At 44.7% G+C, this 24948-nt stretch overlaps 1 protein-coding gene across 1 annotated transcript in view; it reads right to left on the minus strand.

Annotated features, from left to right (window-relative positions):
* Positions 1-24948, minus strand: part of LOC124775499 (Ig-like and fibronectin type-III domain-containing protein 1) — a 1067132-nt gene that overhangs the window by 115730 nt on the left and 926454 nt on the right. Inside the window, exon 10 of the mRNA XM_047250332.1 lies at positions 18636-18899. Coding sequence (XP_047106288.1) covers positions 18636-18899 — 264 coding nt within the window. The remainder of the gene's footprint in view (positions 1-18635; positions 18900-24948) is intronic.

Consider the following 24948-nt stretch of genomic DNA (forward strand, 5'->3'; position numbering starts at 1 on the left):
AACACCTCAGTGAGTCTGAAAGAGGTTACATCACAGATCTACGAGAAGCTGGATATTTCTTCTGCAATATTGCAGATAGACGTGGCAGGAATGTGACAACTGTACTTGACTGCTGGCAACGATGGACGCGAGAATGTATGGTCGCAGTAAGACCCGGCTCCGGACGGCCATGTGGCACTGCCTACTAGAGGGAAGACCATTGCGTTCGGCGTGCGGCTGTAGCGCATAGTACTGCAGCTGCAGCTGCTGTTTGAGCAGCAGTTGGAAGCACAGTGTCACAACGAACTCTTGCAAATCGATTACTTCAAGAATAGTTGTCAGCCGGAGTGGCCGAGCGGTTCTAAGCGCTTCAGCCTGGAACCGCGCGACCGCTACGGTCGCAGGTTCGAATCCTGCCTCGGGCATGGATGTGTGTGATGTCCTTAGGTTAATTACGTTTAAGTAGTTCTAGGGGACTGATGACCTCAGATGTTAAGTCCCATAGTGCTCAGAGCCATTTGAACCATTTGAACAGAATTCCAGGGGGTGTTTTTGTACAGGATAACACTTGCCCACATACCGCTGTTGTAACCCGACATGTTCGAAGGATTATCGACATGTTGCCTTGGCCTGTTCGATCAACATATTTGCCAGCATTCGAGCATATGTGGGACATCATCGGACGACAACTGCATCGTAATCCACAAGCAGCACTAACCATTCCTATACTGACCGACGTAGTCCAACAGGCATGGAACTCCATTCCACAAACTGACATCCGGAACCTGTAAAACACAATCTATGCACGTTTTTCCAGCATTTCACGTTTGCAATGGCGTATTTCGCGCTTACGGTGGCCTGTGATCTCGCCATTTTAATCACTTAAATGTGTTACGTAGACAAATGTATTCCAGGATTACTCTACATTAATTTTTCCCGTCTGTGTATTTAAGTCTATGTGCATGTATGCATAGCACAGAGGCGTTTTTGAAGTGGGGAAAGTCACATTACACATCCATATCTTTCAGACACGTTGGTATGACGACGTGACTTGTGCAGCTGAGGCGATGTATAAGCCGAGCGTTGCAAATATAATTGATAGTTGTATCAAGTCATATAGTTAAATTTAGTATACCGTGTTTGTTAATATGTACAGTGCGATCATAAAATCTTTTTTACAGTTCTGTGCTGAGATGAAAATGTTGATTTCGTTTGCTTATGTTGTTAGTCTTCCGATAGGATATTGCGATCGATTTGAACATCGATGGTTTGGCGTAAATTTCAGAGAGAGTGAATATGTTTGTAAAGGCAGCGATGTAATAATTTACGAAATTGCATGGTGTTTAATTTGCTAAAAAGCAATTAAGGTTTTAACGGTTCTCTGCGGCTAGCAAGTGCCATTTCAAAGAGCGAGAGATACTCATTTCTATTATGAATTGAACGAGAGATGAAGCGTTTACTAATTGGATTCCGATTCAGTACCACCATGCGGTATTGGAAAAACATATAACAACGTGATGCTTGCGATAAGTCTTACGAGAAAATTACTTTTTTTGTCAAATAGCATGTGGAGATCAGATTTACGACATTCAGGGGTCTTTGACAGCTATTCGAGTGCACAACATCTATATGAAGTTAGTCACAAAGACGCGCTTTCAGAGTTTATAATGGCTAGCTGATGAATGCTACAGACTTTCCAAGTTTCTGGGTTGTCTGGTACCGAAGAAGTTACTAGAGACAACTGTTACTAAATTAATTGAAAGCTAATATTTGAAAGAAAACATCAGAAACGGAACAAAGGCTCGAATTAGTCACGAATGTGAAAAGAACCCGACCATGTCATTTTCAAAAGAACAATCTGGAACTTCTGGCTCTGGCTCTGAGTACTATGGGACTTAAAATCTGAGGTCATCAGTCCCCTAGAACTTAGAACTACTTAAACCTAACTAACCTAAGGACATCACTCACATCCATGCCCGAGGCAGGATTCGAACCTGCGACCGTAGCGCCTAGAAACGCTCGGCCACACCGGCTGGCTAATCTGGAAATTATATTTAACTATTAAGTTGGTGCTTAACTTCGTAGCGTTTTTCAATAATTTTGATAAACATGTAACACAGAATTTAGTCATCAATAATATATTCTCCTTCACTGTTTACAACAGTCTGCCAACGCTGGGATAACTTCTCGTTTCAGCGACTGTAGAAATCACCTAGTTTTGAAACGTAGAACTCGTCGAGCCATGTTCGGAGCGCATTTACACCCAGAAAGGAATTTCGTTGAAGGTTGTCCGATAGAGAGCGGAAAAAATGAAAATTTGAGGGCGCGTGATTAGGTGAATACGGTGGGTGCGGAATGACTTTCCAACCTAGCTCCTGTACAGGGTTTTTTGTCAGTCTAGCAGAACGCAGGTGGGTGTTATCGTGGAGCAGCATCACTTGACGCAGTTTTCCTGCTCGTCGTTCTTGGACTGCGGCTGCAAGAGGTCTCAGTTGCTGACAATACGTCAGTAGTGATAGTTACACCTCAGAGAGGCAGTTCGTAGTACACCACACCGTCGTTGTTTCACGAGATGCATGACATTATCTTTCGTGGATGCGCGCAGGTTTTTGTACGAACAGTTGCTGCTTTGTTTGAGCTCAGCCACTCATTTCTTTTCCTTATCTTAACATAAAGACACCATTTCTCGTCACCAGTAACCATGCAGGATAGGGAAGGTCGATGTTGTTCACAAGCCAATTGACGAGGAGCAAGCAGAGATGCACATATGGCGCCCCCGCTGATTTTTGTGATTTGGCTTTTAGAGCATGCGATACCCATGCATTCCATTTTTTAACCTTCCCCATTGTATGCAAATGTCGCACGATGGTGGAATAATCACAGCTCATCACATTTGCCAGTCCTCGAGTACAATGACGTGGATCATTGCAGATTAACGCGTTTAAACGATCTTCAACAAATTCCGAAGGTCTTCCTGAACGGGAGGGTCACTAATGTCAAAGGGAACCCCCTTTGAACGAGGAAACCGTTTTCTTACTATGCTCTGTCCAGTAGCATTATCCCCATACACGGTGCAAATCTTTCTAGCTGTCTCCGCTGCTGTCACCCCTCTACTGAACTCAGACAGAAGAATATGCCGGAAATGTTCCAGTTTCTCCCCTGGGCACTCCACATTCTAATGTCCGCAGATCCACTCACTATCTCCAAATGACAAAACGGCAATGTGTAAACTGAGATAGCAACAGTGAACTACAAATAAAAATGATACCTGATAAACAAATTCATAGCAACCGGAATACCAACACGCAGAACAAAAACGTTGCGAACTTATGCACCAACCTAATGATTTACGTAACGGCGGAAAACCAAAATCTAGACAGCTGAATGCAGAGATCAACTCAGCTTTTCCCGAATGAAGCACAAAAATTATTCGTGTAATCCAAGCTGACACTCGGTGCGGTGGCTGATGGAAGCGTCTGTAAAGGCATTTCTTATTTCCAGTCGCTATTATCAGCTACTGCACTGAGTGTCAGCTTGGAATGCGCGAATTAGTAACTCATCCATTGCGTCATGTTGCTCTAAGGCAGCATTAGAGATAAGATTGTAAACCAGTAAGTAATGTACAAAGTTATATCAAATTTCAGAGATGTACATTGCATCCACACTCAGTTTACGTTATCACAGTTTGCAAGGGAGCGACTGGTACTGGTAAAATATGACACTGATGTAGTATAATCCAAAAATCGTGTATCGATGCCACAGACATTAGCCATGTCTCACTGCAATCCGCAACGACGAACGGAAGGCACTCCTGAAGATGCGCCCTTTCTCCCAGCACGACAGAGCCACCGCACAGAGGTCGTTACAGAGCTGAACATGGACTCGCTGTGCCCCATTTCGAGATATCTGATGAAGCAGTCAACATTATTTACTTAGGACACCAGTGCTATTCAAATCTCTGATGGAACTGTACTTTTGTGAATGTTGAACTTGTACTTCAAGAGAAGAGTTTGTAATTGTGTGCATCAAGTGATGCTTTACTTTTCTAAGACAGTTATTCGACATACTCCCGTGACAATAAATTATATAACGTTAAGTAATTCTTATTATAATTCTTGTAAAAAAGTAAATTAATGTTTCAAATGTTGTTGTTCCGATCAGCCATCTCTCGGAACAATTGAAGAACTCACAGTTATGACCGGACGAATGTAGTTCCATCAGTTCATAACAACTAATAAAAAATTAGGGCTACCATACTCAAGATACTGAACTTCTGACATTGACAGCCCATATTACAGTAGGCAGCACAGAAAAATGCCTGCGAAGCGTAAGAATTAGGACTGTTTATAGTTTTAAAAATACCGGGAATCCGATATATCGAAAAAATATCATTATAGGCTCTTGACATATCAAGAAAAAGTGTTGATATGGAAGGAAAAATGTCGACGTACCTGCCTATAAATATATCAGCTGAACATTAGAAATACACTCAAGCTCAAAAGAAACTGATGTAGGCATGTGTATTCAAAAACAGAGATATGTAAACCGGCAGAATACGGCACTGCGGTTGGCAACGCCTATATAAGACAAGTGTCTGGCGCAGTTGTTAGATCGGTTACTGTTGCTCGTACAATGGTAGGATACCAAGATTTAAGTGAGTTTGAACGTGGTGTTATAGTCATCGCACGAGCGATGGGACATAGAATCCGCGAGGTAGCGATGAAGTGGGAATTTTCCCGTACGACCATTTCACGAGTGTACCGTGAATGTCAGGAATCCGGTAAAACATCAAATCTCCGACATCGCTGCGGCCGGAAAAATATCATGTAAGAACGGGACCAACGACGACTGAAGAGAATCGTTCCACGTAACTGAAGTGCAAGCCTTCCACAAACTACTGCAGATTTCAGAGCTGGCCTATCAAGTGTCAGTATACGAACCATTCAACGAAACATCATCGATATGGGCTTTCGGACTCGAAGGTCGAGTAGCCCCGCCTAGGCCCGTCAACGCCGACGTTGGACTGTTGATGACTGGAAACATCAAGTTGTATCGAGCGGCTTGACGTGTAGGAGTATGGAGAACACCTCATGAATCAATGGACCCCGCATGTCAGCAGGGGACTCTTCGAGCTGGTAGAGGCTCTGTAATGATGTGGGGCGTGTGCAGGTGTAGTGATATGGACCCCTGATACGTCTAGATATGACTCTGACAGGTGGCACGTATGTAAGCATCCTGTCTGATCACCTGCATCCATTCACGTCCATTGTGCGTTCTGACGGACTTGGGCAATTCCAGCAGGACAATGCGATACCCCACACGTCTAGAATTGCTACACAGTAGCTCCAGGAACACTCTTCAGAGTTTAAACTCTTCCGCTGGACACCAAACTCCCCAGACATGAACATTATTGAATATATCTGGGATGCCTTCAACGTGATGTTTAGAAGAGATCTCCATCCCCTCGTACTCTTACGGACTTATGGACACCCCTGCAGGATTCATGGTGTTCAGCACTACTTCAGATATTAGTCTAGTCCATGCCACGTCGTGTTGCGGCGCTTGTGCGTGCTCGCGGGGGCCATATATGATATCAGGCAGTTATACCAGTTTGTTTAGCTCTTCAGTGTATAATGTCGGTTTTACAGGTGTATACTTAAGTACTGATTTTTCATTAGATAATCTGTGTATCAACAAGTTAGCAGCCTGCCTATCCCCCTTAGAGCAAGAATGTACGTTCACGGTTGGCGATAACCGCTTTGCTAACAATGCGGTTTCGTCACATATCGTATTTGTGCGGAACACTTGTCGACTTCCTTTTGTTCATTTCTGCCAACACCAGCGACCTAGCAGCTGTAGTGTCAAAATTGCGTGGTGAAGCTAAACGTTCCAGTTTCTGTTGGTAGCGCCGAGCGCCGATTTCGTCAGAATTATCCCTCACACGTGTCCGCCCACCGTAAGGACCAATCTTGTCCTAGATTTTTGTTCATCATTTTCAGCATTTGTTTTTGAAGCATGCCAGTGTGAGAAGAAGTAGCACACTACTTGCGTAACAATTGTTTATTAACGCAACTGGCGTGCCATTTCTTCACATCGAAAATCTTCTTATTCCATTCACACCAGTGTAATAGTTCTTCTTTTGTACCGCATATACGAGGGCTGTCCAGAATGTAAGTTACGATTGATCGCGAAATGAAAATCACAGTGAAAATCAGAAATATTTCATTTGTAACAGTTAGCTACACCTTTCAGCTACTTCTCTACGTAGTCGCCGTTCTGACTCAGACATTCGTCATAGCGTTGTGCCAACTTTCCAATACCCTCATCATAGAAGGCAGCCGCCAGTGCTTTTCGCCAATTCTCTACGCTGGCCTAAAGCTCGCTGTCTGTGCCAAAATGTTGTCTTCATAGCCAGCGGTTCGTTTGAGCAGAGATGAAAGTCAGTGGGAGACAATTACGGGCTGTATTGTCGGTAACCAAACATTTCCAATTGAAACGATGCAGGAACATCTTCATTGCCCCTGCAGAATGAGGCTGAGAATTGTCTTGAAGGAGAAATCGCACGACAGTTATAAATTCTCACCAGGCCCTCGCACTTGGCGGGAGACACTATTTTCTGTAACATCTTTACGCGCTCACTAAGAGCTCAGGAATGAAAAGAGCGACATGACTCTACCTAGAGTCATACTAGAGACACTGCCCAACACATCTTTGCAAAGCTTTATCGGATTTTCATATTCGTTTCCATTTCGCGACCGATCGTAACTTACTTTCTGGACAGTCCTCGTAGTTTCTTCACACAGACGAAGAGACAGATTCGACATGATGAAAGGTCAAAACGTAGTACGAATTCCTTCACACAGTCAAAATAAAATCACGTTTTACTACATTTTCAAAGGAACGACTTCAAATCTGAAAAAGTATAATATAAAATAAAAATACCTGCATTCGATATTACTAGTTTGATATCGATATATCAGGGAAGAAGTGCCGCCGACATACGTCGAATCTTTTTTGATATGTATCGATATATCAGTATTTTATCAACGGATCTAGTAAGGAGGCCTCGCTCCCTACCATCCTACATGTGCCAATGCTCAGTGGTATCTGCCGTCCGACAGATGTCACCCTATCGGTAGACTTTATTGTCTGCCTTGTTATTGCGTGTTTCTTTGTCCGGCGTGTAATGCGATTTATTGGCAGAACACTTAATAAGAAGGTGCAACAGGTCCACTAAAGAGACTGCTTACACCACGCTTGTCCGTCCTATTCTGGAGTATTGGTGTGCAGTGTGGGATCCGCATCAGGTGGGGCTGACGGATGACATCCAAAAAGTACAAAGAAGGGCAGCTCGTTTTGTATAATCGCGAAATAGGGAGTTAGTGCCACAGACATGATACGTGAATTGGAGTGGCAATCATTAAAACAAAGGTGTTTTTCGTTGCGACGGGATCTTATCATGAAATTTTAAATCACCATTTTTCTCCTCCGATTGCGAAAACATTCTGTTGGCACCAACCTACCCAGGGAGAAATGATCATCATGATAAAATAAGAGAAATCAGGGCTCGTACAGAAAAATTTAAGTGCTCTTTTTTCCCGCGCGCCGTTCGAGAGTAGAACAGTAGAGAGACAGCTTGAAGTGGTTCATTGAACCCTCTGCCAGGCACTTTATTGTGAGTAACACAGTAATCACGTAGATGTAGATGTAATCTCGTCAGGTGTCTTTCATTAGTGCGTTATATTTTCCAGTTACTTACATCTGTGTTGTTTCGGTATTTTGTTTCGTTACTGCTTGTCGTGTGCGAAGAAAAATATTTATTCAGTGACTAGTGAATCGGTAGTCACCGAGATTAGTTCTTCCGTCTCTACAATTTCTTCATACCGCAATAACGGGCAGACGACTCGTAGTGGGAGTATTTAAATAATATGGAATGTAATAAAACCATGTGATCAAGAAGCTAGAGCAGGAAATCGTGAATATATAGTGATGCAAATTAGTCTGTGAACTGCCAACTATACTGACGAATCTGGAACAATTATTACAAAAATTAGAAAAGATGGTATTTCTGTTGGTGAATCCCCTCTTAGTATTCCTGATAAAAACCACCTCAGACGAGAAGAATGATTTCGATAGGGGTTCGATATGAAACGCTGTATAACATTTCTATGAGGAGAGAACAGATATGAAGCGGAACTGTTTTTTTGTAAATTTTATAAAATCAACCAAATCAAAAATACATCCAGTTCATTTTTTAGCGTCTCTTGACTTCGCTTCATATTTTTCATATAGAATTGCCAACTTTTGGATGCCATCCTCGAAGAAAGAAGAGGGACATGTGAACAGCCACTAGCACACGAATTCTACTGCTGCGTTTTCATCAAACAGGTGTCACCCAAGTTGTTCTTTCAGCGGTCCAAAGTTGTTCTTTCAGCGGTCCAAACGTTGCTCGTAGCAGTGTGATGAATCTGAACTATAAGAAGGACATTCCAAATTTGCCCAATGATTTTCCTCTAGTTTTCTCCATGTTAAGACAGCACAGTGTGGCCTTGTATTGTCGTGCAGAAAAATCACGTTTGGGATCGGTTACCGAAGCTTCCACAACTTATTCCTACGAACGAAGCAGTTTCGGAAAGGTATATGCGCGTATATTTCACAGTAACGTCCTGCACAGCACCTTGCTGGCGAAGATACGGTTTTGGAAACACAAAGACAAGCAATGGAGACACTCGCTGCGTGAGGACGGACATTGTCTTTCTGAAATACGGGTTGTTCAAAAGGTCTCTCCGCAGTGCCGTATGATTGTTAGCCGCGCGTGCCGAATGATTGTTCGCTTGCCTGTGATACTTCCCTTCAAGTAGACTCTCTCAACATTCCTCTGTTTCGTTTATCTCAGACAGCGGCAGTAGTATCGTTGGTGTGTGTCGTTACGTGTTGACGTGAACGTTTAAGTGTAGTTCCTTAGTTCGTTTGTTTCGTTTTTGTCGCTGTAAAATGAGGACCTTTGAAGAACGTGTGTTTTTAGTCGAACAAGTGTTCAAAGCTGGCGGTAAATACACAGTTTCTGTTCGTCAAACATTTAATTCAGTTTTCCGGGAGACAACACTCTCACATTGCGATACTGTGCGAGATTTGATTAACAAATTTCGAAGAACGGGTTCAGTGACAGATGCACCGATATGTGGTCGTCCTAGCGTTTTGATGAGGATAAACTCCTCGATATTTCCGATAAAATGTCCATGAGTACGCAACAAGTCAGTAAGAAAACTCGCGCAGGAAATCGATGTTAGTGTCGAAACGGCCCACACAGCTGTAGGGAAAAAATTATAACTTTTCCCCTACAAAGTGACAGTCGTGCTGATGTTTTTGGTGATCGTATAATTTCACAGGGACTTTGGCCTCCACGATCGCCTGACCTAACACCACCTGACGTTTTCTTCTGGGGTGCAGCGAAAGCATGATTGGACGAATTGAATTGTGTATTCAACAACAAGGGGGGGGGGGGGGGGGGGGGGTGGGTGAGGGAAACACTTTCAACATTTAACGTGAAAATCTGTAAGTAATAATGATACTCAATAACTTAATAACTTCACTGAGTTTCATTTCGGTATATTCACTGCGGCCAGAAAATACCACATCCCATGCTGGTCTGAAGAATGCAGCAACCTACTGGAAGAATTTAACAGAACAGAAGATGAGGGCACTGCCCAGGCTCTTACCGACCTATTGGACGAGGAACGAGAAGACAAAGATGGCAAAAGCTGATGGAACAAATGGATTTCACACATTCAAGCCGTAAAAGCTGGAGTCTCATGAGAAAGCTGGGAGGAGCCAACCACAGGAAGTCAGCAGAGGCCAGTATCTACCCAAACAAAATCAGCAAGAAACCCAGGGATATCGCCAAGACAGCAGTGACTCCTGAGCAAAGAAAAAACATAAAAAGCTCAGATGGCTGTGGCACTGCAGGAATGTGAAGAAAAAGCCGACATGTTCACGGCAGCAGTCCAAGAAGAAGAGGTGAAGATGGTACTCCAACACACACGGGCAGGGAAGGCAGCTGGACCAGACAACATCGTCCCTGAATTTTTGAAAAATCTTGGACCAAAAGCGCTGAAATGGCTATGCTAGCTATAACCTACAAGCTGTTTGAAAGGATACTGTTGGAAAGACTTAAACAAGTACTGGAGGAACAACTACCAAAATATCTCGGTATTAAGCTAGATCGCAGCATGACTTTCAGACGACACCTAACTGATACTGCCCAAAAGCTAAAGATGAGAAATAACCTGCTCAACAGACTGGCAGGCACCACTTGGGGTTGTGATGCTGCCACTCTACGAACTGCTGCACTGGCACTGGTGTATAGCGCTGCAGAATACTGTGCCCCAGTCTGGAGCAGAAGCCCGAACGCCAAAAAAGTGGATGTACAACTAAATGCCACTCTGAGAACCGTCACCGGCACTCTGAGGCCAACCCCCGTTGAGTGGCTTCCAGTGCTGGCAAACATCGCTCCTGCTTCCATACGTAGAGAGAAATCAATCAAGGACATAGTAGAAGAAATTGAAGCAAACCCAAGGCTACCCATACATGCCGACATGGGAGGACCCATGACACTCAAGCCCAGGAAACTTATCGTCTGGAGCAGAACATTGGGCACAGAGGGTCTCAATGCTGAATGGAAGAATGCATGGCAGGGTCTGAGAAGAGGCGTCGTGGAAAACCATCACCTAATCCACGACCCGACCAAAAGGGTTGACGGCTTCAATCTCAACAGAAAACAGTGGTCGCCTCTAAACAGGTTTCGCACGGGAGTTGGACGATGCAGACAGCAAACAACGAAATGGGACTATACAGACGATTCGTGTTGTGACTGTGGCGAGGTACAAACAATGGACCATCTTCTGGTTTGTAACATTCATGGTTTCAGAGACGGCTCTCTGATGTCGCTCCACAAGTTAACGGACAATGCCAGGAAATGGCTCCATAATATTAATGTTACTGTGTAATTAATTGTCTTCAATTTATGTGTTTTTGTTCCACTTAATGTAATAATATAGTTTCCCTGACATAATTTAATGTAATAACTGACATAATTTGTTTCCACATTGTAAGTCCCAAACGTTTATTGTGATTTATATTAATTTTATCTGTTCTTTGTAAAATGTATCTGGCGGATCGAACGAGAAATAAATAACTACGGCATACGGCACGCGCGGCTAACAATCATACGGCACTGCGGAGAGACTTTTTGAACATCCCGAGCAAGTCCAGCATGGTATGCCATGAAGCGCAACGGAGCGTAGAATATCGTCGACGCATCGCTGTACTGTAATGGTGCCGCGGATGACAACCAAAGTGGTCCTGCCATGAAATAAAATGGCAACCCAGACCATCACTCCTGGATGCCGCGCCGTGTGGCGAGGACAGTCAGGTAAGTATCCCATCGCTGTCCGGGGCGCCTCCAGCCACTTCTTCGGCCTGGAGTCATTGACTGGAGTAGAACTGTGTTCAGCCATGAGTCTCGCTTCGAACAAAGCCCTGACGACCAGTGAAGATGAGTCTGGAGACAGCCCGGACTGCTGTGGGATACCAGCCTGAATGTCGCCCGCCATACGGCCCGACAACCAAGAGTGGTGGTACTGGTGCCATTTCATTTCACAGCACGAGCCCTGTGATTGTCATCCGCGGCGCCCTTACAGCACAACAGTACGTCGACGATATTATACGCCTCGTTTTGTTGTCCTTCATGGCAAGCCATCCAGGGCTTACACTTAAGAAGAGTAACACCCGCCTGCACACGGTGAGAGTTTCTTCTGCATGTTTTGGTGCTTGCCAAATCCTACCTTGCCCAGCAAGGTCGCCGGATCTCTCCATAACTGAGAACGTCTGGAGAATTATGGGCAAGGTCCTCCATCCATTCGGCATTTTGACGATCTTACACGACAACTGGACAGAATTAGGCACGATATCTCTCAGGAGGACATCCACCAACTCTGTCAGTCAATGCCAGGCCGAATAAGTACTTGCGTAAGTGCCAGAGTTGGAACAACACATTTGTTCGTCTATACATGTAGATCTTTTTTTTTTTCTTAGAGTGTATTTGTGAGGCGGTCGAGGGTTCTAGGCGCTTCATTCCGGAACCGTGCGACTGCTACTGTCGCAGGTTCGAATCCTGCCTAGGGCATGGATGCGTGTGATGCCCTTAGGTTAGTTAGGTTGGTTGGTTGGTTTGGGGAAGACCAGACAGCGTGGTCATCGGTCTCATCGGATTAGGGAAGGATGGGGAAGGAAGTCGGCCGTGCCCTTTCAGAGGAACCATCCCGGCATTTGCCTGGAGTGATTTAGGGAAATCACGGAAAACCTAAATCAGGATGGCCGGACGCGGGATTGAACCGTCGTCCTTCCGAATGCGAGTCCAGTGTCTAACCACTGCGCCACCTCGCTCGGTAGGTTAGTTAGGTTTAAGTAATTCTAAGTTCTAGGGGACTGATATTAAGTCCCATAGTGCTCAGAACCATTTGAACCATTTTTTTTTTTTGTATTTGTGATGCTGGCGACAGGTGCACATATGCATTGTATTCTTGCTCGGCGTTGATAATATCTGTGCTATCATGCACCAATCTGATACAGCCAGTTGTACTTTTCAAACATGTAACTCCTTTGTTTCGAACAGTGCTATCATATTTTGTTATATTTCGTTCAAGTTGAGTCGGGAGTTCTGCATTTTGCCTAAGTTTCACAAGATTCCACATACAGATCCTGACAAGTGGAGGCCACGACGTTTGGAACGCGGATTTACTGTAAACTTCGTACATTCGTGGTACTCCACGAGGACAACAAAATGTATAAGCAGTAGCGCGTACTTCTCAAGCGTTACTGAGAAAATCGTAAGATAATTTCGGTCGTCAAATATACATCTGTGCGTGGCAATTTTAGCCATGAAGCGACTACAGCCGAGTGGTGACGGCACGGTAGCTCAGCGTGTTCGGTCAGAGCGTTAGTTTCCCTTTCTAATAAAAAAAACTGAGCGAACGGATGAACGAACGAACTGAACGGGTGTCATCGGACGTCAGCCCTGAACAAATTCAACGAACAATATAGAACAAGATTTTTTTTAAAGACACTATTAAAATACACTCGATACTGCATAACCAATTATCAGCACCGATTTTTGAGGAAATACTGCGTTATGCATAGTTTGCTTCCAAACTATAGTCTGAAAGAGACGTTTTTGAATATGTTAACAAGGTTTGTTTTTCCACAGAAAACGTGAAAAGACCTTGCGTATGCGGAAACATAGCAATTATTCAATGGAGCTGGTGCCGTTTAACTTTATGTTTTCCATGTTTTTACGAAAAATACCATCCTGCAACTCATACTCGTAATGTCGAAAGCGACGATTAATTGTACATCTTTCGAAAGCCGTCTGTGCCGCTCAAAACTTGGAGGTAACAAGTCGTTTCGGGCTTCTTCTAGGTATAAGGGCTTTCTCAAATCACGGACAAGCATACATTTTCAGTATGACTTCATGCATTTGGTCGTTTACTAGTCGATAGTTATGAATATTACATTATTTGTGATAATAAAAATTAGTAGACTGCCAAATAACATTGTAAATTTAATAAAATTTCATCCAATTACACGTACCTTCCCCATTATTTCAGTTTTAATATACATAATAAAGAAAATGACTGTGTCGAAAATAAAAAAAAAAAAAAACTGACGAACGCAACTCGATCCAACGATCCAGCGGCTTGAACGCCAAACACATTATTTTTAAATATTTTGTTCCATATTGTTCGTTGAATTTGTTCGGGGCGGACGTCCAATGACACCAGTTCAGTTTGTCGATGATCCGTTCGCTCAGTTTTTTTTATTATAAAGGGTAACTAACGCTCTGACCGAACACGCTGAGCTACCCGCCGGCACCACTCGGCTGCAGCCGCTTCATGGCTAAAATTGCCACGCACAGATATACATTCGACGACCGAAATTATCTTACGATTTTCTCAGTAACGCTTGAGAAGTACGCGCTACTGCTTACACATCTTGTTGTCCTCATGGGGTACTACGATTGTACGAAGTTTGCAGTAAATCCGCGTTCCAAACAAACGTCGTGGCCTCCCCTTGTGAGTTATCTCCTTTATTTACGGAAACCGCATATCTTCTGAATGCATTTCTAGTCGATTCGATTAGACCTGTTTTTCACCCTTCGTAGAACTTGTGTATTGGGTTTCAGTTCATGGCAATGTGGCTACACCCACGCAGCCTGCGACGTGAGCCTGCTGGTAGGTGGGTAGCCCCGGTTCCTTACACGTGAGATCTGTACCCTCGCAGTAGCGCGGAAAACATCATTCGTGCGGAAGAGGGCGCTGTGGCGGAAAACAAAAGGGGATGAGCTGACTAAGAGCCTCAGGGAGCGGAGACTTGTCATAAGCGACTAGGGATTAAAGAGGGGGAGCAGGAACCACGTTGGCGGAGTAACGGACGATGCTTTCGTAAACACGGGCTTCCGGAACCGTGCCGCGGGCAGGACTTAATAAAAGGCTAACGGCGGCGCTGACAGCAAGGGAATATCCGAGAGGTGATTATGGAAATGAAAAAGGGACGAGCCGGCGTTGCGATCAAAGAAAACGCCTCCTCCGAGGAACCTGCCTTGCGAGATGTGACAGATTTTCAACGTAATTGACCTTTTTGAAGTTTCTGTATATAATTTTGTAGCCTACACAAAGACCAGGCTGCGGACAAAGTTTAATACCAAAGATCACTGCGCTGCACAAAGGGGGACGTTTTTAGAACTGGAGACCGTAATTTCTCTGGACAGTAACCCCTAAAGCTGCTGTAAATACCATGGCAGTTCCCAAACTAACAGAGTACACAGCAAGTACTGATGTCGCAAAATATTATGAATGCTTCTACCCTCGAGGAATCTTCTTTTGGTATTTTACATCTTAGCTTTTATTTGGGGTATGCGCATTGTGTTTATTAACCGCAGACTTCTGGTATCATTTGTTGTAATAGTGCTGTGCTGTGACGGTGGTTTCTTCGTTATTTATAGACAAACTGTTTAGGTTTCTTATATGATGACAATACTATGCTTAAAACGTTAGTCACCCCAGTAACAGGTTACCCAGTAGGAAAGTGTTCAGTTTCATTGATGGTCTTTCCGATATTTCGTAGTATCATTCAGAACAAGGATATAATGTTCGAAAGAACACCACACTGTCCAATCACATTAACCACCTGCCAAAAGCCTGAATAACCTGCTTTTGCAGTCCGAACTGCTGCGAGACTTACAGGAAGAGAGTGAATGAGGTTCTGGAAGATACCGACAAAGATCTGTACCCATGCTGGCTCCACTGCCTTGGCCAGCCGCGCTATGTTCCCCGGATGAGGATTCAGGTGCCAAAGTCCGATCTAGGTGGTCCGACAGATTCTCGATTGGTTCTAATCCAGGGAGTTTGTTGGTCAGGGGAGTATAGTAAACTCTTTCTGGTGCTCTTCGAACCCCGCACTGCATATATGGGTGAACGTGATCCACAAGGATGGATGCATACTTGTGTTGATCCATTGTGCCTTTCAACATGACGGAATCATCCAGGGAATCTCACAACATTCCCGAGATTAACGCTCCCTTTTCCGGCTTGGGCTCTTCCGAAGATTGTTGCAGGGTGTTTGCTTTCAGGCGTTTTACGCCATACACGCCAACGGCCGTCTGTAATCTGAAAAGACCACCCGTCGCCATTCAGTGGACGTCCAGTTGCACTGCTATCGATGAACAGCAGTCATCGTGGGTGCATGAACCAGGTGCTTGCTGTGGAGGCCTGCAGCAACGTTCGACGAACAGTCATTGAGCAGACACTGTTGGTAGCTTCTTGGTTCATGTGGGCGGTCAGCTGCTCAACAGTTGCACGTCTGTTCGCCCTTACGCATCTCTACAGCCATTGTTCACACCTGCCACTTATGGCCCATGGTGTACCACAGTTACCTCGGTGCCGGTTTTTTGACAGCGCCATTTTGCCTTGCACTGTATAATTTAACCAAGGCGGCACGTGGACAGTTTACATACTCAGACGTTTCGGAAACGCTTCCACCCTCGGCCCGAAAGCCAGTGATCGTGCCCTTTTAGACGTCAGTAAAATCGTTCCGTTTCCAAAAAACTGGTTCAAATGGCTCTGAGCACTATGGGACTTAACTTCTGAGGTCATCAGTCCCCTAGAACTTGGAACTACTTAAACCTAACTAACCTAGGGACATCACACACATCCATGCCCGAGGCAGGATTCGAACCTGCGACCGCAGCGGTCGCGTGGTTCCAGACTGTAGCTCCTAGAACCGCTCGGCCACTCCGGCCAGCGTTCCGTTTCCGCTTAACAAAACGACATGCTTTACATACCCTCCACTGCTAGTGCTGGTACCTGCGTCAGAGAGTGGCTATTGCATGTTGACGTCGAACATCACATTAATGTGGCCGGATCATGTATACAGTATACTCCTTGAACGCTCGTTAGAGGTCATTTCCGTGTGGGGCTTTCTTTCTCTCCCGAACTCCAACGGGAAACAGCCTGAGGTTGCGGGCAGTGAGTGCAAGGGACAGGGGGCACTACATAAGTAGTGTGCGAGAAGTTGTTAATTTGGGTTGGGCGGGAAGCGTGCTCGGATATCTGAACTGTTTATACGTCTGCTCGTGTAAAGCGGGAAATCCGAATTCGAACCGCAGTCCGGCACAGATTTTCAATTGCCGCCACTGAATTCATTTCAATGCCCGGCTATGGGCGATGTCAGAATTTCTGTTCCATTTCATCAAAGATATAATGTTTCTATGGGAAATCAATGTCACAAACTACAATCATGTAAGTTTTGATAGTTGTGAGATAACTGTGATGCCCAAAAACCCAGTTAATGGTTTTAGTTTTGAGATGTTAATACTCGATCGAGTATTACGCTTACATAATCTAACCTTTTAGTGCTATGAAGTGGAAAGTTACCGTTTGTTAGATTGAGATCACAAAGGTGGAAAGCTATAATTATTGCCTGGGATTCAGCAGGATAAATTCAGAGGTGCCGTCGGGTACATTGGAAGGTGAAGCTGTTGAGGTTTAGTTAACACAGACTTTGGTAAGTGTGAGTGAAACGACGCGGAAGGCATTGTCTTCGGTGTACTGGAACAGGTATTCGGATTAGAATGGTTTTCGAACGTCAACTGTGCATAGGGGAGAAAGCAGCGATGATAGGACGCAAGAGTAAATTTGTTACTGGAAGAGAAAAACCGGAGTGGATATTGCTTTTTGTTACCTAGGATAGGCTTTATCAATGCCCAGGGATAGGAGGAGTGGCGACTCAAGCCGTACTCTGAGATGAAGAGAGAAAAGTGCGGTTTGGTGTGTTGGGGGATGCCTTTGTCGAGGACAGATTCATATATACTGCTGAATATTTTGGTAAGGTCAATAGGCTGACAGACAGTGGTACCACTGGGAGATTTCTTAGGTTTAAGAAAGATAAACATTTTCTTTATACAGTCGGAAGAGCTTGTAAGGGTGTTAGCGTCAGTTGTTCTCGTAGTGTAGATGGCAGCGCACGAGACTGCTCAGCCTTTGGCTCAGGTTAGATCCTTACTACCGTCCCATGTCCAGTTTTTGGATCACTCTGCTGTTCGGTTTTAGGCAACCAAACAAAGAACGCTTTCGGCGACACCCGTCTCTGGAGGACCGCTAGAATTTGCGCGCAGACCGGCCTGATTGGTTAACTTCAATGCTAATTAACTCGGACACGGCGCAAAGTATCGAATTTTCTCTTGGCAACTATTTCTTACGAAAATGGAATTACAAAACCTTAAGGAGCCAAAATCGCCCCTGTACTTGAAGAATGTCAAGCATATACAATCATCTCTGAAACCCTCGCAAGCTTTTCAGACAGTTTGTGACCACCCTGTATAAAATTATCAACAAACAAAAATTAGGAATAGAAGCATCTTTGATGTCTTTCACAGTTCTGGGAAACAACTGTTACCAAGGATGATGATGTTGATGGTTTTGAGAAACAGGAGGGTACCTTACTTAGGGTAATAAGTGGAGAAGTCGTGTCTAAGAACTTGGAGCGTGTTGCTCTGCGACAGTCACATTATAAGATGTACAGTAACAATGAGTTTGTGTCCGTGTAATGGTGCGTACGTATTCCAAGTTTCGTGACAGGAAGGGGATGTGTCGATGATCTTGTTTACGTGTGAAACTACGTTCTGATTGAAATCTGCATTAAAAAGAATGGTGGTTATGTCTTGAGGATGAAAAGACTAGCTTTAGGTATGCGGTCGGAGAGGTGTGGCTGTTGTGACAGAATGGATAGTGTGCAGCAGGATTGTAGTCTGAGAGACTGATGTGTAAGTGCAATTCGGGTAGAGTTAAAGTGTGTCCCAGTCCCAGATATGGGGCAAGAAGTTTTTTTTTTTTCCTTTATTGTTATTTAAACATCTTTACATAAGGTGGGCTGGCAGCAGCATACTACGCTGCTCTTCAGCCACAGGTTTGACAGTGAAAATACAAAGAACACACATATGATACTGAACAAAGTGGCGACGGGGCAAGGAGTTCCAAATGCGGATAATATTCTCTTACTTTGTCACGAAATGAAATGAGAAGTGCATTCGTTATGTCACTCACCAGCCATGCAGCGCACGATAGCAGGGAAGTCTGCCTCGCAGTGCTCGGGGTCTTGGCCGGTGTTGCCGTCGAGGATGCTCTGGATGTTGCAGAACCCGAAACACGCCGCTGACACGTTGCTGGCGGCGCAGCAGTCGGTGTAGTTGTGGTTGCGCGTGCCGTCGCCAGATGGCTCGGCAGGCGCGCCCAGGCCCGTCGACGATCCACCGTGGACACCTGTTGCCGTAGCGTTGCCCTCCAGCGCAGACTGCGACCGTGTCAGCACTGCGGGAACACCATACCACGCGTGTTACTCGTTACTGTCTGCAAACACACTGAAAACGTATTTCTTGTGGTTCACGTGTGTGCATCTCGTTAATGTGTTGTCGGCCCTGTCTCAACGTCAACATGGACAGCACAAAGAAACAATTCTGCTTGCAGCCCGTACAGTCCTCCCTCTACCCACTTCCACACACTAATTTCTTCAATTTTCCTCCACATCTTCGAACACTCGAACATCTCCCAGACGTCTGTTATCTCATCAATCTCTTCCAAACCATAGGTTACTGCTAAGTTTGTACCTACATATGCAGCCTCCGATATCGACACTCTGCATGTCCCAGTCCAACACATCTTTAACAGACTCTTCTCCTAAGCCAATCATTCGTACCGACAATTAGTTATGTGACGAGTTTATGCTCTAGCCACCTATTCTCCCCACACATCAGGCCTCTTATATCTCAATGTTATTATCAAGACCTTCGGGCCATTCAAATCCAGCATTTACTTACTGACTAGACAGCTCCACCCCGTTTCCCCCAGATGGCGAATACATCACATTTTTCTCCATCCTGTGATGCTTCCTTCCAATACTAACCTGCAATTGCCCCGTCTCCTAATCGCAGCCAGCGCCACCCTCAAGCATACTACAATGCTGCCAATATATTTATCACATATGCTATTAATTAAATAGCGGGACAGCACATTAAATTTTCTTGCTTTATGCAGCGTTGATTACCCGGAACAAGTCTTTGCACGCGACATTGTATGAAAGTCGAACTTGAACGGGTAGCGTTCTCGCTTCCCGCGCCCGGGTTCCCGGGTTCGATTCCCGGCGGGGTCAGGGATTTTTCTCTGCCTCGTGATGACTGGGTGTTGTGTGATGTCCTTAGGTTAGTTAGGTTTAAGTAGTTCTGAGTTCTAGGGGACTGATGACCATAGATGTTAAGTCCCATAGTGCTCAGAGCCATTTGAATTTTTTTGAACTTAAACGACGGTGGAAAGCGGGAGAAGAAGAAGCTGGAAGACTTAGAAATACCGGGTGATCAAAAAGTCAGTATAAATTTGAAAACTTAATAAACCACGGAATAATGTAGATAGAGAGGTAAAAATTGACACACATGCTTGGAATGACTAGGGGTTTTATTAGAACAAAAAAAACAACAACAAAAAAACACCCCATATTGCTAGACGCGTGAAAGATCTCTTGCGCGCTTCGTTTGGTGATGATCCTGTGCTCAGCCGCCACTTTCGTAATGATTGGCCTCCCAGGTCCCCAGACCTCAGTACGTGCGGTTATTGGCTTTGGGGTTACCTGAAGTCGCTAGTGTGTCGTGATCGACCAACACCTCTAGGGATGCTGAAAGACAACATCCGACGCCAATGCCTCACCATAACTCCGGACATGCTTTACAGTGCTGTTCACAACATTATTCCTCGACTACAGCTATTGTTGAGGAATGATGGTGGACGTATTGAGCATTTCCTGTAAAGCACATCATCTTTGCTTTGTCTTACTTTGTTATGCTAATTATTGCTATTCTGATCAGATGAAGCGCCATCTGTCGGACATTTTTTTGAACTTTTGTATTTTTTGGTTCTAATAAAACCCCATGTCATTCCAAGCATGTGTGTCAATTTGTACCTCTCTATCTACGTTATTCCGTGATTTATTCAGTTTTCAAATTTATACTGACTTTTTGGTCACCCGATATATTACAATCGATAAGGATTCTGAGAGCATTGTCTGAAGGATTGAAAGCGTACGTATAAAGACAACTATGGCTGTTTTTGTTGAGGCTGTACTATGAGGACTGAGAGCAGATCACACGCAACATGTCTATCTCCAGAAGGAGTGGGTACATCACTTAGAAAAGAATGGGGTTAAGAAGAAAGCTAAGAGGAAAATGATTAAGAGAATTAGAATGACGTGCAGCTAAATATACAGATTGGAAAGCGGTAGAAGAGCTGTCAACTTCTGTTGTCTAGAAGCCGGGAGAGCATACGCTGAGTGAATCAAGGGAAATACCGGAAATTAATAGGCAAACGCAAAGACAGCGCTCTTCAAAGGACTCTACTGGGTTTAAATATCGCAATGCAGCTGAGAACGAAATTCCTGAATCAGCAAGTCCGCGACGCAGCATTGTATGGAATTAGAGCGTCGACAGTGTAAAAGCCCAGAGAAGAAGCCGCAAGAGCTTGAAAAGTGCTCCGTCCATTCAGAACAAAACAAACGCAACGCTGCATGCACGAGCAGAGTCACCGTCATTCACTCCTACAAAAATAGAGAACGTATTATTGCATTGAGTTTAACGAAAACAGGTGAAAATATGAATGTATCTACGTCCTTCACAACTGAAAGAAATTTTAATAAGTATAACGATTTATAAAACATATATCTCCTTTCCAGGCTCCAAGTTAAATGTAAATGACGTAAGAAAGTGTGGATACTGTTGCGCATGTGCAAATTATTACTGAAAGGTCAGGAAAGGAACTTGACGATGACAGCTTGCTGATTAAAAAGTAAATAATAACTAAAATAGTAAACTTATTTAATTTATCTTACATGACTAAAATAATCATGAACTCTATTCCAAGCCCATAAAATTCTGTGCTAGCCTACAGCCGCCAACATACATTTCGTGTAAGAGCCACGAAGATAAGTTAAGAGAAATTAGTGCTCTTACGGAAGCATACAGACAGTCGTTTTTCCCTCGCTCTCTTAGCAAGTGGAATAGGACAGGAAATAGTTAAGTCGTGTGATAAGGTATCCTCCGCCATGCACCATACGGTGGCTTGCGGAGTATGTATATACAGGGTGTTCGGGAATTCCCGCTACAAACTTGGACTTATAGAGGGGAGAGAGTACATAATATTTTGAACAGGAACCCATGTTCGGAAACGGCCATTTGAAAACTTATTTGCTAGGTAAGTATGCAACAGGCTAATCATGGTGGGGGTGTTTACTTCGATTTAGCTGGCGTCTTTTGATGTCTATTCCACCTCTGTGACCTGGTTCGAGCCTCATTCACTTGTATGTGAGTGTTACAGCAACATGGCTGAGTAGACGTTTGTAGAATACACCGACATGATCCTTCTGAATTGCAAAGCTCAGGGTAATGAAAGAGCTGCTCATTGTCTTTTCGCCACAATTACGCAACGACTTCGAGAAAGTATATCTTCGCCGTCAGCAAGGGTAACTGTGGTGTTCCGAGGAAACACTGCATACCCTAATTGGAGGAGGTCCTAATGCATCACGTGGAACAGAACCTGTCAACGAGTACACGAGCAATTTCTTTGGCAATTAGTGAGTGGAACTGTAAAATAAGTGATATACTGGGTCACGCGTAATTGGTTAGTTGTAAAAGTGGTCGCATTGCCAACATGTTTTCATATGGTTGCCGCACGGGAATGATACGTTTCCGGACGTGGTTTCCAACTCAGAATGTTATCTACTCACTCCCCTCTACAAGTCGTAGAAGTTTGCAACGCGAATTTCCGTATACTGTATAGGTGTACACGTCAGTAGGGCGAACAAACAGAATCTAAATTTCAGCTTTGGAGACCGTAAAAACGAAGAGGGCAAACGCCATTTTCTACTGGCGTACTAATAACTACCCGGTTAAAATGAACTGCACGCGTGATCCAGGCTAGCTCTCTTGTTGAGTCCGCCCCGGTAGCTGAGTGGTCAGCGTGACAGACTGTCAATCCTAAGGGTCCGGGTTCGATTCCCGGCTGGGTCGGAGATTTTCTCGGCTCAGGGGCTGGGTGTTGTGTTGTCCTTATCACTATCATTTCATCCCCATCGACATGCAAGTCGCCGAAGTGGCGTCAAATCGAATGACTTGCACCAGGCGAACGGTCTACCCGACGGGAGGCCCTCGTCACACGACATTTCCATTTCTCTTGTTGAGCTCGTGTATTCCAGAAGTACGCACCACATAACGAGCAGAAATCGTTATCACCAATCAGGAATGATTGACAGGGCTGTCGCTGCAACACCCTCTAATATCCAGCGCAGCGCGATAGGAAAAAAGGAAATTAATTTTCGTAATTAAAATCGGCTACATAATACCGGATATGCCGCCGAGAACTCCGGCAACGCACACCGCACTAAAAACCTTTTTATGAAAAGCGGTGCCCCGTCACGGAAACGTGGCCCCAAATTTCATTATGGGACGCTCGCAGAGTCGCCGGTCGTTCATTTACATACAAATATCCAGTTTCCACGGCCGATGATTACCCGCTTCGGTCTGAATTTCATTAGGGTCTCCGGAACGCGAGAGCCAGTCACTGGTGGTTGTTAAATATTTATACGAATAAAGTTGGTGCGACACTACGCGGCTTTTCCTTGACGCGGAATTGAGTTACGGCCGCGTAATAATCAGCTAATATGGGCGTAATTTAGTTGTCGTTGCTGCTGTCGGAGAGGGTAATTTTTTTTGTCGCAGTGATAGACTGAGGGTGTCACGGTGTACGCATTGGTGTGACTGTCGTAAGATCACTTCGGCGAGACACGTTAGCCATATACATTGAGGTAAAGAAAGTCATGTGATACCTCCTAATATTGTGTTGGACCTCCGTTTGCCCGGAGTAGTGCAGCAACTCGACATGGCATGGACTCAAGAAGTCGTTGGAAGTCCCCCGCAGAAATAATGAGCCATGCTGCCTCTCTCTCGGTTATGTCCCATAAATGTTCGATGGGATCCATGCCAGGCGCTCTGGGTGGCCGAATCATTCGCTCAAATTGTCCAGAATGTTCTTCAAACCAGTCGCAAACAATTGTGGCCCGTTGACATCATTCTTGCTAACATGAGGTCCATGAATAAAATGGTCTCCAAGTAACCGAACGTGACCATTTCCAGTCAATGACCGGTTCAGCTGGACCAAAGGACCCAGTCCATTCCATGAAAACATAGACCACACCATTATGACGCCACCACCAGCCTTCAAAGTGCCTTGTTCACAACTTCATGGCTTCGTGGGAAAATGGTATCCAAGTAACCGAACAGACCATTTCCAGTCAATGACCGGTTCAGTTGGACCAAAGCACCCAGTCCACTCCATGAAAACATAGCCCACACCATTATGGCGCCACCACCAGCTTTCAAATTGCCTTGTTCACAACTTGGGTCCATGGCTTCGTGGGGTATGTGCCACAATCGAACCCTAACATCAGCTCTTACGAAGTGAAACCGGGACTTATCTAACTAGGCCAGCCCAGGAGAGGTGCTGCAGGGGATGTCGTGCTGTTAGCAAAGGCACTCGCGTCGGTCATCTACTGCCATAGCCAGTTAACGCTAACTTTCACCGTACTGTAGTAATGGATACTTCGATCGTACGTCCCATATTGATTTCTACGGTTGTTTCACGCAGTGTTGCTTGTCTTTGAGCACTGACAATTCTACGCAAACGCCGCTGCACTCGGTCGTCAAGTGAAGGCCGCCGGCCACTGCACTGTCCGTGGTAATGCTTCACACTTGGTATTCTCGTCATACTCTTGACACTGTCTATCTCAGAATATTGAATTCTCTAACGATTTCCGAAATCGTGCGTCTAGCTCCAAGTACCAAACCGCTTTCAAACTCCCGTCATTCGGACGTGGTAACGTCGGAGTTCTCTTCACATGAATCATCTGAGTACAAATGGCAGCTCCACCAGAGCACTGCCCTTTTACACCTTTTGTACGCAATACTTCCGTCATCTGTATATATGCATATCGCTATTCCATGACTTTCGTCACCTTCGTGTATGCTTCCCTCGCAGCCCACGTGCAGGGAATTTTCCTCTGGAAGCAGTGTTGCAGTAACGATAGTTCCATTACACCGCATCATTTTTCAGAAATTACGGTAAAATTACAAACGCACACGGGTTATAGGTGTTTAGTCATGCACAGTTCCAGTAACAAAATAAAAATGGGTACACCCTATCGGTTCCGAGCAAGGCGCCGGAATTGGTAATAGCTTCCCAAATATTCCAAGTTAGGAACCTCCTCTTAGCTTACTCCTGGTTCGCTCTGTGATCTGAATGAAAAGAGCAGAGGCCTACAAATACG

The sequence above is a fragment of the Schistocerca piceifrons genome, chromosome 2 (genome assembly GCF_021461385.2).
Source record: "Schistocerca piceifrons isolate TAMUIC-IGC-003096 chromosome 2, iqSchPice1.1, whole genome shotgun sequence".
In the NCBI taxonomy this organism is placed as follows: domain Eukaryota; kingdom Metazoa; phylum Arthropoda; class Insecta; order Orthoptera; family Acrididae; genus Schistocerca; species Schistocerca piceifrons.